Source organism: Plasmodium inui (assembly GCF_000524495.1).
Source record: "Plasmodium inui San Antonio 1 unplaced genomic scaffold supercont1.27, whole genome shotgun sequence".
Taxonomy (NCBI): Eukaryota; Apicomplexa; class Aconoidasida; order Haemosporida; family Plasmodiidae; genus Plasmodium; species Plasmodium inui.
Window position 1 is genome coordinate 179,631 of NW_008481861.1, and position 13,216 is coordinate 192,846.

The following is a 13,216-nucleotide window of genomic DNA, read 5'->3' on the forward strand; positions in this document are numbered from 1 at the left end:
GGTAAACTCGTTATAATGAGACTTGAAGAATCCTCCTTCAATATGGAGAATTCAAGAATTTCAGAAAGTGCTAATTACAATAATCGGTAAGAATCCGCTGGCATAGATTTAAGATATCGTGTGTATTCATTTCCGAACGTGCTAAACAGGGACGGTGGAATGATTAATTTGTGAAATTGGAGAGCCGTTTCACGTTTGAAAACTGGATTCCATTTCCCCCCTACATAAAAACAATAGGGTTAACTGGATAAAGTAATGCTATGTATAAATCCCGTGGGGTTCGAGTAAAATGGGCCAGGGATGTGTATAAGGATCCGTCATTATAAGTATCAGAATGGCGCCTAAAGTGTCATAATAAGGGTCCAACGCAAGAGTTGCCGCAGGAGGGGCCTGTTATATGTGAATTAAGTGTAAATGAAGTAAATGAGGAGCACGTGTAAGACGAATAAAGAGAAATCTGCAGAGAAAAAAAAAAACAGAAAAAATTAAGAAAGAAGAAAAAAAAAGAACGGAGAAAAAAAAAAGAAAGGAAAAAAAAAGGAAAGGAGATAGAAAAAAAAGGAAGGAGAAAAAGAAAAAGGAAAGAAACAGAAAGAAACAGAAAGAAACAGAAGAGAACATTTATGTGGCATATTTTATTGACATCACACAGTCTGCCCGTTACTTGAAGGGTGTTAATTGATGCGATTATAAGAGAAAGGGACAGGATATGAAATAATACAGACTCCTTTATTCTTTTTTTGGAGCTATCCATTGATGTAGTCATGAAATAATAGTGTATATGTGCACCTAAGAACTATCATTTCTTAATGATCTTGGCGCGTTCGTGATATAAGTATTATCTTATGAAAATTTTGTAAAGCTAAGAGAAACTCATATAGCGTATATTATGAAATTTTGTTTGTGCACAATAGGGCGTGATATCATTTTTTTTAGCCTGAGAAGAATAAACTTTCATACCTATTTTTTAAGAGTATTTAAGAAGGATTTAAAATTGTATTTCTTGGGGGGTAAGTAATAAAATGATGCGTAAGTTTCCATTACAAGAAGCATTCATATTCCGAATATACGCTCATAATGTAATGCGGAGTGTATATCATTAAAACGTTGAATCTTTGAAGGATGAGTGTTGGTAGAATTCTTCAGACGCGCGTTTAGAAATCATCATAAGTTTAAAAAACGCAATGATGAAGTCAAATAAGTTATAGTTATGAATTCTTTCTTTTGGATAATATAAAAACGGAAGCATTATTTCTCTTAGGGGCGCTTATGCTTCTGTTCTCATTCCTACATGTACCATACAACGCCTCTATCTCTTTTTTTTTTGTTATTTATAATTAAAGGAAGATAAAATTAAAGAATCTTATGTCACGGAATGGTAACATGACAACTATCACCACGTAGAGATGAGGAGAATAACGTGTGAGTACATTCATGCCCTTAGGGCGCGAAAATTTTTATATCGGTTATATGTCCTAAATTAAGTTATTGCAAGGGAGCCTGCACCAATTATATATAGGAAGCCTAAGGTTTCATCCAATAATTCTTTAGTTCTACTGTGGAATAAAGGAAAGACGACGAGAAGTGGGAAACAGGTGAATACGATTGGGTTTACATTCACGTAAGGAGCACAAACATGGACTGGAAGACAAGACAGGCATACCCCCTCTTCGTGTGAACTATAACTGCTTGTTACATAACAATAAATAAGAGGTCTATTCTGGCTCCTACCTGAGTACCCGAATTAGGGTGAATCATATGGAAAAGATTTTAGTTAGAGAATGAAACAGTATAGCAGTGAAATTATAAATTTATACTAATGGCAGGAATGTGAGACAACTGGAACTTATAATTGCGCGTAAAAACAGTTACCTAACATATATTTAATCATATTCTGCAAAAATAAAGCATGTTCAGGATGTTTATTCTATTTCACTGCTATAATTGATAAATCGTTAAAGGATTATAGAAAGCGTCTTAATAAGGACATACAGGACCAGAAGGAGTATGGGATATGCATCGGATGATACCACATGTTTATTCTAATGTAACAATTATATGTCCATAAATATAAATAATTTAACAGTCGTAAGGAATAGGGGCGTATGAGGGACATCAATAACTATTGCAATGGGTGATAGATAGAAACAGGCGGCCAAGAAAGGAATAAAAAAAACATAGCCGGATCAATACCCAAAGAAACAAAGAATAAGTGCAGAATTCAATATTTGAGATGTGTTCCATTTTGCGCTGCAGGGTCAAATATCCTGCAATGTTTGTTTTGTAAGTGCGGTTAATTTTTTTACATCGTTCAAAGAGAAAAAGAAGGAATCCGAGCCTTCATGGGAAACCTTCCAGGGATGTTTTTCTACCATAAATAATTTTTTCATATGCTTTCTTTATCAAAGATGTTTGTATTCATTATATTTTAGGATAGGAATGCATCAATATATAGTGAAAATCTTCTCTATATTAAAAATCATTAGATATTTCTGCATTACATTATGATGCAACAGGGGGCGAATGCAAAAATTCGGGAAATAATCCGGGAGGGAGGCTTGATGCATATAGTATATAACCTTTCTTCTTCGGCATTTTCATCTATACATTGTGATTACAGCAGTATATATATGCATATCTGAATTTATGTACATATACATGTGAGGATTATAGAATTATCATTAAGTACATACCAAAATTATCTATGTTCTGAGGAATTGCGATAAAGCCGTTGGGACACCTTGATGACCCCGAACATGTTTTACACGCCATAATAAAGCGCCTTTTTAGAATGTAATATTAATTTTGTCCATTGAGTAGAGTTTACAATGAAATCATATTCAAATGCGTCTGTCACTGATTTTTAGGTTATTTTTCTTGTGGCTTCGTAGTTTTTTTTTTCTTGTTCTGTGTTCTTCCATAGTAACCTCGTGGTTTTTCTGTGTCTATTTTTTAAAGGTCAAAAATGCTTTGGAAAAGAAACTGCCTGAGTAGCAACCCAAATTCAAAAGGATTAATCCTTCTATTGTCTTGAACTAAGGACTATGGTAGGATGAATAGTCAGATACTGTTACACAGAGTATTTAGAGTAGGGGCAGAATACAGTAGGGTTCCAAGTACTAGGATAAGAAAAATGAATAAGACAATACCATTAAGAAGGGAGAGGTGCAGACCATCATGGTTACCTGTTGTTACAAAGATGGTCTATGCAAGTGAATAAGTAAAGCCAGTTATACCAATTTTTTAAGGCAAGACATGAATGACTGCAGTTACACCCCATGTTATGGGACCGGAATTTTAGCAGTAGAATTACAAAGACAATTATGCAGGAATGAATCCTAAACTAGAATTACGCGCACCCTATTGCACAAATAGAAGATTGAGTAAATTTGCATCGAGGGTTGTGCAGGAATGGATGATTCATTGGAATGAGAAGGGAAGTATGCAGCGTGTAACAAATCACTGTATAAGTAATAATTAAATAATCGATTGCATAATTATTTTTTATGGAAGAATAGAATTCAATCCTGTGGATATCCTATTTTCTAGAGGAGTATAGATAGTAACAAATACAGCATTAGGAAATACAGATGGTATTCGAATATGGATGTAATAGTCGTATATATTAATGCATAGATTATATAAAAGTAGGAAAAACTGCAACTTCCTGATGAAGTAATAAACTGAATAAAGACAAATAGCCATATGAATCCAGTTAATTATACCTCATTAAAGATAATATGGTATTCCCGTAAAGTGATCTGTAACAAGCCATTATATATTAGTGTGTATCCAGGGGCGTCGCTTAAGCTCTAAACAGATTTGAGTCGAGCAATAGTCGCTGATTATATACGGATCAGATGAAATACATGCTATTACCAAAATAACAGATGAATGAGGAGGCGTCATCTGGACAGTGCACCATTGTGCAAAGAATCATGAAATGTAGGAAATTTGTTAAATAGTTGATAACCAGTACAATTCAAAGGAGTAATACATATAAGGGATCTGAGTCAGTAAATGAAGGAGTGTTCTAAATGTGTATAGACTAGACCCCTTCTAAGGGGAAGGATAAGATAATGATCGTATATTACAGAGAATGTATCCGGGTACTGACATGGGTATGAGGCGAATACGATGAGAGTTAAAGGAGAATAGGAAATATATGAATATTTATAATAGTATATCCAAGACAAAGTAATATACATCGCACTGAATACTAGAAAAGTCAGGAGGAATACAAGTCAACACAATTTAAAAGGGTTTGTTGTATTGGCTGAACTAAGATGTAATATCCTATAATGGGTTCTTCTGATTTTATACCTACAGCTATATAACCGATTTGAATAAGTTTCTTTAAATTTCTGTTGAAGTATAGCAGCTATTATAATAGTTATCCTGTCCATCAGAAGGAGTAATTGGGGCAAAATACTCTCCGGCTGGACAGAAGGAACAGCAAGTATACAGAAGCATATGATTCAACCTAGGACCAAGGGGAAGCCATAGTCCCCCTGGATCAGTGTGATTTGAGTAATTAGCAGTGGTTGGTTGTGTGGAACACCCCGACGGCCGAAGCGATAGTTATAACAAATTCCAGATAGTGAGAGCTATAAAATCTAGTCCCTAGGAGCTGAGCGTCTCAACAGAAGTGGAGTCAGGAACAACCGGAGAATATCCCCCACACCAACAGGCACTAGGAAGCCCAAAGAGGAAAAATAAGTAACAGCCTAAGTTTATATGATCTAGTTGCCCACATGACAGTGAAGATTAGCAGAAAGCGAAAAACAAAAAGTAAAGTGAACAGGGAATGTAATAGCCGATGGCAGCATAGAGTGAATCAGAAGGAATACATCCAAGGAGGACCGGGTATAATAGAGAAGCATGTTGGGCAGACATGGAACCCTGTTAAAGAAAGCAGCAGAAATAGGGCCCCAAAGGAGCCAACTCCCAAGTACCCCCGGAGCTAAGTGGTAATATCAGCGAAGTGGTATAAGGATGAAAGAAAAAGCCCAACCCTGAACCAAATGAGGAGGAGACTAAGGAAACAGTGGATGAATTGAGTAAAAGAGGCAGCGTATTTTCTACAGGCGTCATGATTAACTCAAGGGCAGAAGATAAGGAACAGCTAAGACCCCCCCCAGCAAAGATAGAGCAGAAAAGCAAAAGCATTAAGGATACCTGTGCTTGAGCCGCAAGTATGGAAACAGAGAGAGGGAACGAACAAGGGGAAACGCCCCAAAAATTGAGGAATCCCACCAGGAAGTGATTATCTTTCAACCTACGCGCGGGAGGCCGCAAAATCGAGGACAAAGAATCAAACCGGAGAATCCCAGGAGAGAGCAAAGGTAAAGGAGGAGCCGCACCGGCGGGTACGGAGGAACTTCAGGAACAACTGATTACCCCCCGAAGTATTTGATGGGAAACCACTTCATAAGAGGCAAATTTCCCCCAACAAGGGGGGAATAGTAACCCCTATATGAGTAATGTCAACAGACAGGAGCCATTTTCTTATAAACATTCGGAGAAGGGGGAAGTGCAACAGCGAATATGTCCCACAATATATAAGAAGAGAAAAAATGAGAATAATATATTTCCGTAATTCGGAGAAGGATAGGCTAAATACCGGACGGCGATATCAAATGAGGACAGCTCATCTTACAACAACAGGGCCTATACTCAAACTCAAACAGAAAACGGGCGTATAGAGAAATAAGCCCCACCTAGCAAAAGGAGCTTGAGAATTGCTGGAAACTCAGACTAAAACAGAATACATCTCGGTGAACAAGTATAAAAGATAGTCTAGTGACGAGAATGTCAGTAACATAAGAATCCTGATATCCAGTAGGGGGATAACAAACCACTAGCTGTGGCACAGGAAGTATCAAGAAGGGAGCAGGTCGAATACTAGGACTACCTCAGTAAACTGAGCAACCTACTCCCTTAGAGTCACCACAAGGGAATATTCAGCCATTAGAATTCGGAGTCATTAAATAACCCGAGAGAGTAGATGTTTTATTCCCAACGAGAAATAAAAAAACAGACGACGCAACAGAATCCACGTCCCTCCCTGCAGGAATAATGACCTACAGCGAAAATCATAACTCCTCAAACAGGGACCCAGAAGCAGCCTTCTTCCAGATCCCTGCTGAGTGATCAAGGACAAGGGGGGGACACGCCGAGTCAATATTTAGCTGTTCCCAACAGTAAGCGTATTTTAAGGACGTATGGAGCCCGACAACAGAATGCATGTGTGGGAATAAGGATAGCAGAGCAACCGGGAGCCAAATTGACTGCCTGCGGATACAAGTCCCTCCTCCCATTAAATACAGTGAATAGAAGGAACACAGGGAAAAAACGGCTAAGGTGAGTGATACAGGAGAAGTAATGGCCAGATAGCATAGAATGCAGCAAGAATTCAACAACAACAAGTAAGATTAATAGCCAATAATAAAGAAAGAGAGCATAAAATCCCGGATCATCAGGATCCATGAGAGAACCCAAGGGTACAAAGCATGAACATAACTATTCCAACAAAACCCTCTCACTTTACATTACCCCCCACGCCATGTATCTCCAAACGGCTTAAAATCTCTGGCAGAATGGAAAAACATTAGCCCTAAAGAAACCAACGTCAGACCCCTTTCCATATGGAGTATCCCCAGGACGAGATCCGAGCTAACAAGGGTACCTTAATGACACCTCACGCAACCGACCAATGAACGAAGTGATAAACAACAAGTGCCCCTACCCCCTCAGTGAGTAACATACGAGTATATCAAGAATAAGGGAACGGAATGAAGCCCGAATTGATTCAACGGGGACTAGATATAGGCCATTAGAGAAATGAAAGCGTACAGTAAACCCAAAGGAGCCTAACAGAGAAATCTCCCGAAGTTGATATTTTTAACAGCAGAGCTCCTAAGCGACGTGAAGATAGGAGCACTGGCAGCAGTTAAAAAAAAAGCAAAAGTCCCTAGCAGGATAGGAGTAACAGATATAGGGACTTAGTGAGTTGGGGCGACGACGAGGTACAGAGGGAAACAGGGGGGCGGTGCGGGACCTGGAGGAGGAACACGAGGCAAGATTACTCACTCCCGGACAAATCCAATTGCGAGTAAATTGGAAGAGTCCGGATGAAATAATAGGGAAAAATCAGGAATCAGCACCCGGAACCAAAGGGGCCCAGTATATACCAATGAGTATAGTAAGACTATCTCTGCCAGAAAAAAACTCAAGGTTAATCCATGGCTACATACTCCCAAGGAGCCCAATAAAGAGGCAGCTGTGAGTGAGGCTCAGGCAACTGTGGAAGGAAGATCAGATTAAGTCTGAGGGAGAATAACCCAATTGGGCAGATAGAAGAAACTCAAGTAGCAGTAATGGGGGAAAATCTAAATAAGGAATGGAAGTTAAAAGGATGGGGTCCAGACGACAAGCAATGGGGATATCCGGTTCCAGAGGGGCACGGATGTACAGAGAATAACCCAAGAAGATATTGTTACCCCAGACTAATAAGGGGAGGTGTTTCAAGATGGGCCGGTTTGACGGAATGGTTAAATAAAAAATTATTGGGAGCGCATTCTCCGGAGTGGGGGAAAAAATTCAACCCAACTCTGAACACCAATCTGAGGAGTACTGGATCTGGCTTCTTGAACTGGGGCGAGGTAGTGGATAAAGTGATGAGCAAAGTCGAAGCGAACTTAATAATAGAAAAGACCGAAACCAATCTCGCGATGTTGTGGACAGCGCCAGAATGGTATAAGATATTAGGAGAGCCAAGAACACAGAATATAGACTGGAATACCCACCCCCAAGGAAAGGCAGTGCTTATGGTAGTAGTTTGCATAATAACAGGATTAACTGCGGATAAGCAAGACGAAGGAAAGCAGTATGCCAACAGAGAAATCCTTTGTAAGACAATCGATAAGGGTTTAGTCGTTGATGAAGACCACTGGGACAGTTGGAAGTCAAGAAGGGGAATCGAGAAGGATAGGGATAGCGGACAGTGCTCAACTGAGGAGGCATATGAGAATTGTCAGGACCCCAGTCTGAGCTTAATAGTGACCATATATGGGGCATTAAGAGCTCTATGTCCAAATTGTGGTCCATATAAGCTGACAAGATGGATTAAGAAATCAAAGAATAGACCTAAGGAAAGCACCAATTTATATTGTAACGTGACAAAGGGCATTTTCACGTGTGACAAAACCACAGACTCCCCCTCCGCAGGAGGGGCATTATGGCTGGAGAGGGCTCTTTTAGCACCGGAGAAGGGAGAATCCGCAGAAGGAACAGGACACTCAGATGCAGTAAAATCAGTATTAAGTATGACTGAGAGCGAGATTCCACAACCCCAGAAGGATAGGCAAAGCAATAATAATATAGTGATCAAAGGATTGCAGGAACTGGGCCTAAAGGAAGAGGCAAGAGAGTGTGTTGAATCAAACTCTAACACAACACCCGATTCAAGTAAGAAATGTAGTGAACAAGCGGCCCAGAGTAATCAACTAGAGGAGAAAATAAGCGGACTAAAATCCCAAGGGCCCGAGGAGGCGGGAAAAAGAAGTTCGGCAAGAACTCAGGGCACACCGCCGGACCAAGGGGGTGCTGGCAGGGAGTCCGATGAATCCAACAGCTCAACAGGAACTAATGAGCGGAAGACGGATGAACCGGAGAACTTCGGGCCCGTTACCGTAGCCCACGACTCAGAGACAGGAACAAATAACCCAGTAGGCGGAGTAGTGGGTGGTATATTGGGGGTTTTGTTACTTGCAGTGGCAGCAGCGTATGGAATATTTAGGATATGGGGCAGAAGAAGGAAGTCAAAGGAGGGGAGGACAAGATTAGGGACCCCGCGGCACCTCAGTTATGAAATACCACAGAGAGGAGGAATAGCAGCGGTGGGGATGTCCGCCCTCAGAATAGAACCGTGAGGGTTGGAGAAGCATCGCCCTCATAAGGTTCGCAGGATGAGTTTAAGAGTAAGCCTTCGGTTTAGGGTTCAGGGTTTAGGGTTGAGAAGTGAGCTATACTAATATGAGCTCTTCACCCAGCCACTTTGATACCATCGTCTACAACCATGAATCGGCCCCTCTGTGTGCATCTGGGTGCACTAAGGGGTTATATCCCCTATATGATTACCCTACTTCCATATGTTAGTTATCCCCCGAAGAATATGTTATGTCATCAAGTGGGTCCAGGAACAGTCTACATTGTGTTAGAATGTGTACCTTCTTCCATTTTATTAGTCTGTTTGTCTGTTAATTATTAGTGATGCCACCCATGTATGGTTGTTAAAGGACATAGATTGTCCCAAGTCAGATAGTGAATAGGAACATTCTGTTCCCATAATTATCTGTGGAAGAGCGTCTTTGTCAAGAAAGGATTGATCCATGAGTCAGTCTATCGAATGAACCTCCTATGACGTGGTCTGTGTTGGGGTGTCCCTTCCTTATAAGGAGTGGTACCAACAGAATGACCCAAGAACAACAACGAGAGGTCCGATTTCGGACTTAGAGGAGTTGTTGTTTTATCGATTTGTTTTGCTTTGTCCTATCGGAAAAGAGGGGACACCCTGTGATTTAAAACATTTCCATATAATGCAGGGGTTAGCATAATATATATATATGCTGGTAAGATGAAACAGGGACCTCAACAAAGAAGGTGGTATTTTACTTGATGGGTTATATCATGATCACTATTGAGACACAAACATACGTGCTCCAGAGACACCATATTTCTAAATGTTCCTCTTCCGTGTCAAATTTGATGAATCCCGTTTCGCAAAGATATAAGCAGAAAGTTCCTCCTTTTTCCATCCTACTAGGGAAGCCCTCAATTCTATCAGTAACACATACATTAATTATTCTCTCATTGGAGCAATAGATATGGCAAAAAAATGGCATAACTTCTATTTACGTTCATAAATGAATGATAGGCGGTTAAGTAATTACAACTTTACGGCAGACTGATCTGATATGTAAGGAGTGGACATCCTGGCCTTTGAGAATGCTATGGTACTTATATTTGCTTGTTCTTCTTCTTTTTCTACTGTTAACTTATGATTTTATCTCTAAGGATATTTTATCAATGTGTGATTCCTACTGCGGTGTCTTGAGTGGGTTGTGCCCTGTTTCGTACAGAACCGTCCAGGGTGGAGTTAAGCATTTTCTATAAATTCCACGTTTCCGTGTGTCTGATAAAACAGTGGCGCCCAATTTAGTAGGTGCAGAGGAATACAGAATCCAATATGCCATGTTTATCAGTAAATAAAACAAATAGACAGTGATCTTTCTCCACCTGTTCCGTATGTTTCCAGGCTGTTATGTATAACGAGTCTTTAAGAGAACAAATAAGGGGACTACTCTCAGGAATCCTCCAGGGGGATTATTACAAATAGCGATTCTCGCATTCCGCATCCGAACATTCCTTCCTCTCTATATGTTACGGAAAATTTATCCACCCGGACATTCAACACGAAGGAGGCATAGAAACGTAGATGAAATATTTCGCGGCATCCAGATATATTCCTTAGAGGATGAGTCGCAATTGGTGAGTTGCCTTTGACATGTGTTTCCCATTCCAATTGTGACCAGCAGTAGGGTTAATTATCTTCCTAATGTGTTAACTATTTCACATACCTCCTGTCCGTGTTTTTCGAAGGACGTGCCCCCTTTGTTTTCCGGGTAGGAGATCCTCGCATGTCTCTGTACTCTGTATTTATCAAAGTTGTTTCAGGTCATCTCACTTTAGGGCATTTCGATGAACACCATTCCAATGTAACATGTAAGTATGCCTGTCCTATTTCGCCTCTGAATCTGCTTTCCTCCGGCTACGTTATAATCATGATGGTGAGCGCTCCTGTGTTATTCTTTGTTTATTTCCTCCTATATGAGGCCTGTAAATCTCTGTGTTTTATACTCAGCGTTTCTTTCTTCCTTGACATCCGCAAAAAGATTCTGTGTGTATCTGCTATGTTTGGGAACTTGTTCATATTGTCGTCGTCCAAACGGTTTCTTATGTGGCCGCTCATGTACAACTTCACGTGTTGTGAATCCTATTGCTCTTTGCATCCATCCAGGAGCATCATGAATAGGGGTATCCACCCTTCCTTATGTACTTTCCCATCTGTAAGTACACGCAATTCGTGATTATGCACATCCTGTTTCTCTTTATCGCATCCTACTCATGCCTTATTATTGGTTGTCTTATGTATTACATACTTGGGTGTTTCCTTATTGTAGAGCCTCATAAGTCTGTGGAAGGAACTATCTGGAATGTACTGTTTCATATGTATGTGTTGTTTCGAAACATAGTTGCCACATACACTTCCTCGCCTTTGTATGAAGGGAGTCTTCGGTTTCTCGTTAAGCTGATTGCTTTCGGACATTACATTTTCCTGAAGACACTATTCTTAGCTTGTCTGTGCCTGCGCTAAATTGTGAAAGTAACTGTTCTCCTTGAGCATATGAGAAATATACGAGTATTTATGTTCCAAACTATGCCACTAATGTTTTAGTATGTACAGATTACCACAATTGTGCGCCTCTATCCGGATTAGGTTTCTCCGTCAAGTAATTTTACCTATCACACTTTCATTTATCATAAATGTATGCACGAGTACTTGGAGGAGATTCTCCATGGTCAATTTGCACTCGTCTCTTTTGATTCATCTAAAAGTTCTTTATGTATATATAGAATCTTCTACGGAACATTTGTTTTTCATTCTGCATGTATACACTCTTTGGGATGTCTTAATTACATATTAACTACTCATATTCAAGGTCGCGCAATGGTACGTGGTCATTATCATATATCCTTCTTTTTTTGGCAGTCATGGCCAAACATTGCTGTCTGTATGTGTACCCTTCTTCCGGCTCTGCGCTCTCTGTGTTTCAGGGGAAACTGCGATTCTAAGCGCGTGTATTGCTCTAGGGGAAAAAGTTGGAACGAGGAGTTGTTTCCGCTTCCCTGGCGTCTTTTAAATAGTGACCACATTGCAGTAAATGATATTTTCTGCGTGTGTATATATATACATATATCTATACTTCCATAAGAAACGTAACCTCTGTAATGGGCCGCCCAACTTTTAGGCTAATAAATAACACCTCAATAAAGGCAATGGCATCATTATATAGTGTTTGCGGGACTACACCGCGTGTGCGGTGTCGTTAGGATTGCCAGTTCCCTGTCCCAAAAGTAGTAGGTATAATAACAGAAGAGGGAGCATCCGTTGCACTTAAGGACACTGTTTACTCCCTACAAAGCGGAACCTATGTGGGATGGATTGTGAAAGATCTGCATAAATTGATACCTGAAGAACAGCTTAAGGTGGATAAAATACAGTGAACCTACTCATACAAGGAGCTGCCAGTGACGCCCTTCGGGTAATATCCGCGGCAGGGGGATTGAATGCGGGAGACCTTCAATCTGTACCTACAATATCAGGAAATTGAATAATTCGGACGGTAAGTATACCTTCCCAATCTGTATCTATCTTACACTTATATTCTCCGTGTTTACACCCGCTGTAATTCCCTTTAACCTTTCAGCACTGAGAACTCCAGTAAACCTTGAGATTGTCGCATCTCTACCTACTGTTGAATTCGGTGTTTTACGGGGATGCCACGTTCCAGATGGACGCTTAAATATCTTGGAATCCTGACCAGTGCTCCGACTATTTCTTAGTGAGTGGCGTCCTCACATTCAGAGTCACAGCACCTCATTGAAGTTCCGAATAGTAACCTGGGCGTTGAGAGTTATTGTCATAGGGATTAGTTGTAATACACTTTGGTTCGGATGAAAAAGTATCAATAGTTGCTTCTGTATAAGATCTTTATTCAGAACAGGAGTAGTTAGCATATGCAGACAATGTATTCCCCACTGCTAACCTAATGTATGTCACAGGAAGAATCCTTTTCATTAGGGGGTATACTGCGGAAGACGTGTGCACACTCCTGTTCTCACAGTATGCAGGACACTTCTACCGTTCTTATTAAGGCTTACGTTATTCTTTCGTATAAATAGTCAGGATTCAAAGAAGAACCACAACATGTAGTGATGGTCAAATAGGCGATCAAAGAACCCAACATATTCACATAAGACATGTGTCTGGGCTGTTCTTGGGGGGTAAAAGTTGTGATAGGACATTTATGAAATAGTTTGTGAAATCACCTAGCATATTGTTTGAATGAACACGTTCGATGAGGGTCTCATT

At 40.3% G+C, this 13,216-nt stretch overlaps 2 protein-coding genes across 2 annotated transcripts; one reads left to right on the forward strand and one right to left on the reverse strand.

The window, feature by feature from the left end:
* Positions 1-7,379: 7,379 nt before the first annotated feature.
* C922_04688 (hypothetical protein) lies at positions 7,380-8,933 on the forward strand (the record flags this gene model as incomplete). Its single annotated transcript, XM_008820267.1, has 1 exon — positions 7,380-8,933. One exon carries the CDS (start codon positions 7,380-7,382, stop codon positions 8,931-8,933), a length of 1,554 nt encoding a protein of 517 aa, XP_008818489.1.
* A 1,943-nt stretch (positions 8,934-10,876) lies between these two features.
* Positions 10,877-11,389, reverse strand: C922_04689 (hypothetical protein; the record flags this gene model as incomplete). Its single annotated transcript, XM_008820268.1, has 2 exons — positions 10,877-11,038; positions 11,219-11,389. 2 exons carry the CDS (start codon positions 11,387-11,389, stop codon positions 10,877-10,879), a joined length of 333 nt encoding a protein of 110 aa, XP_008818490.1.
* Between the last annotated feature and the right edge of the window lie 1,827 nt (positions 11,390-13,216).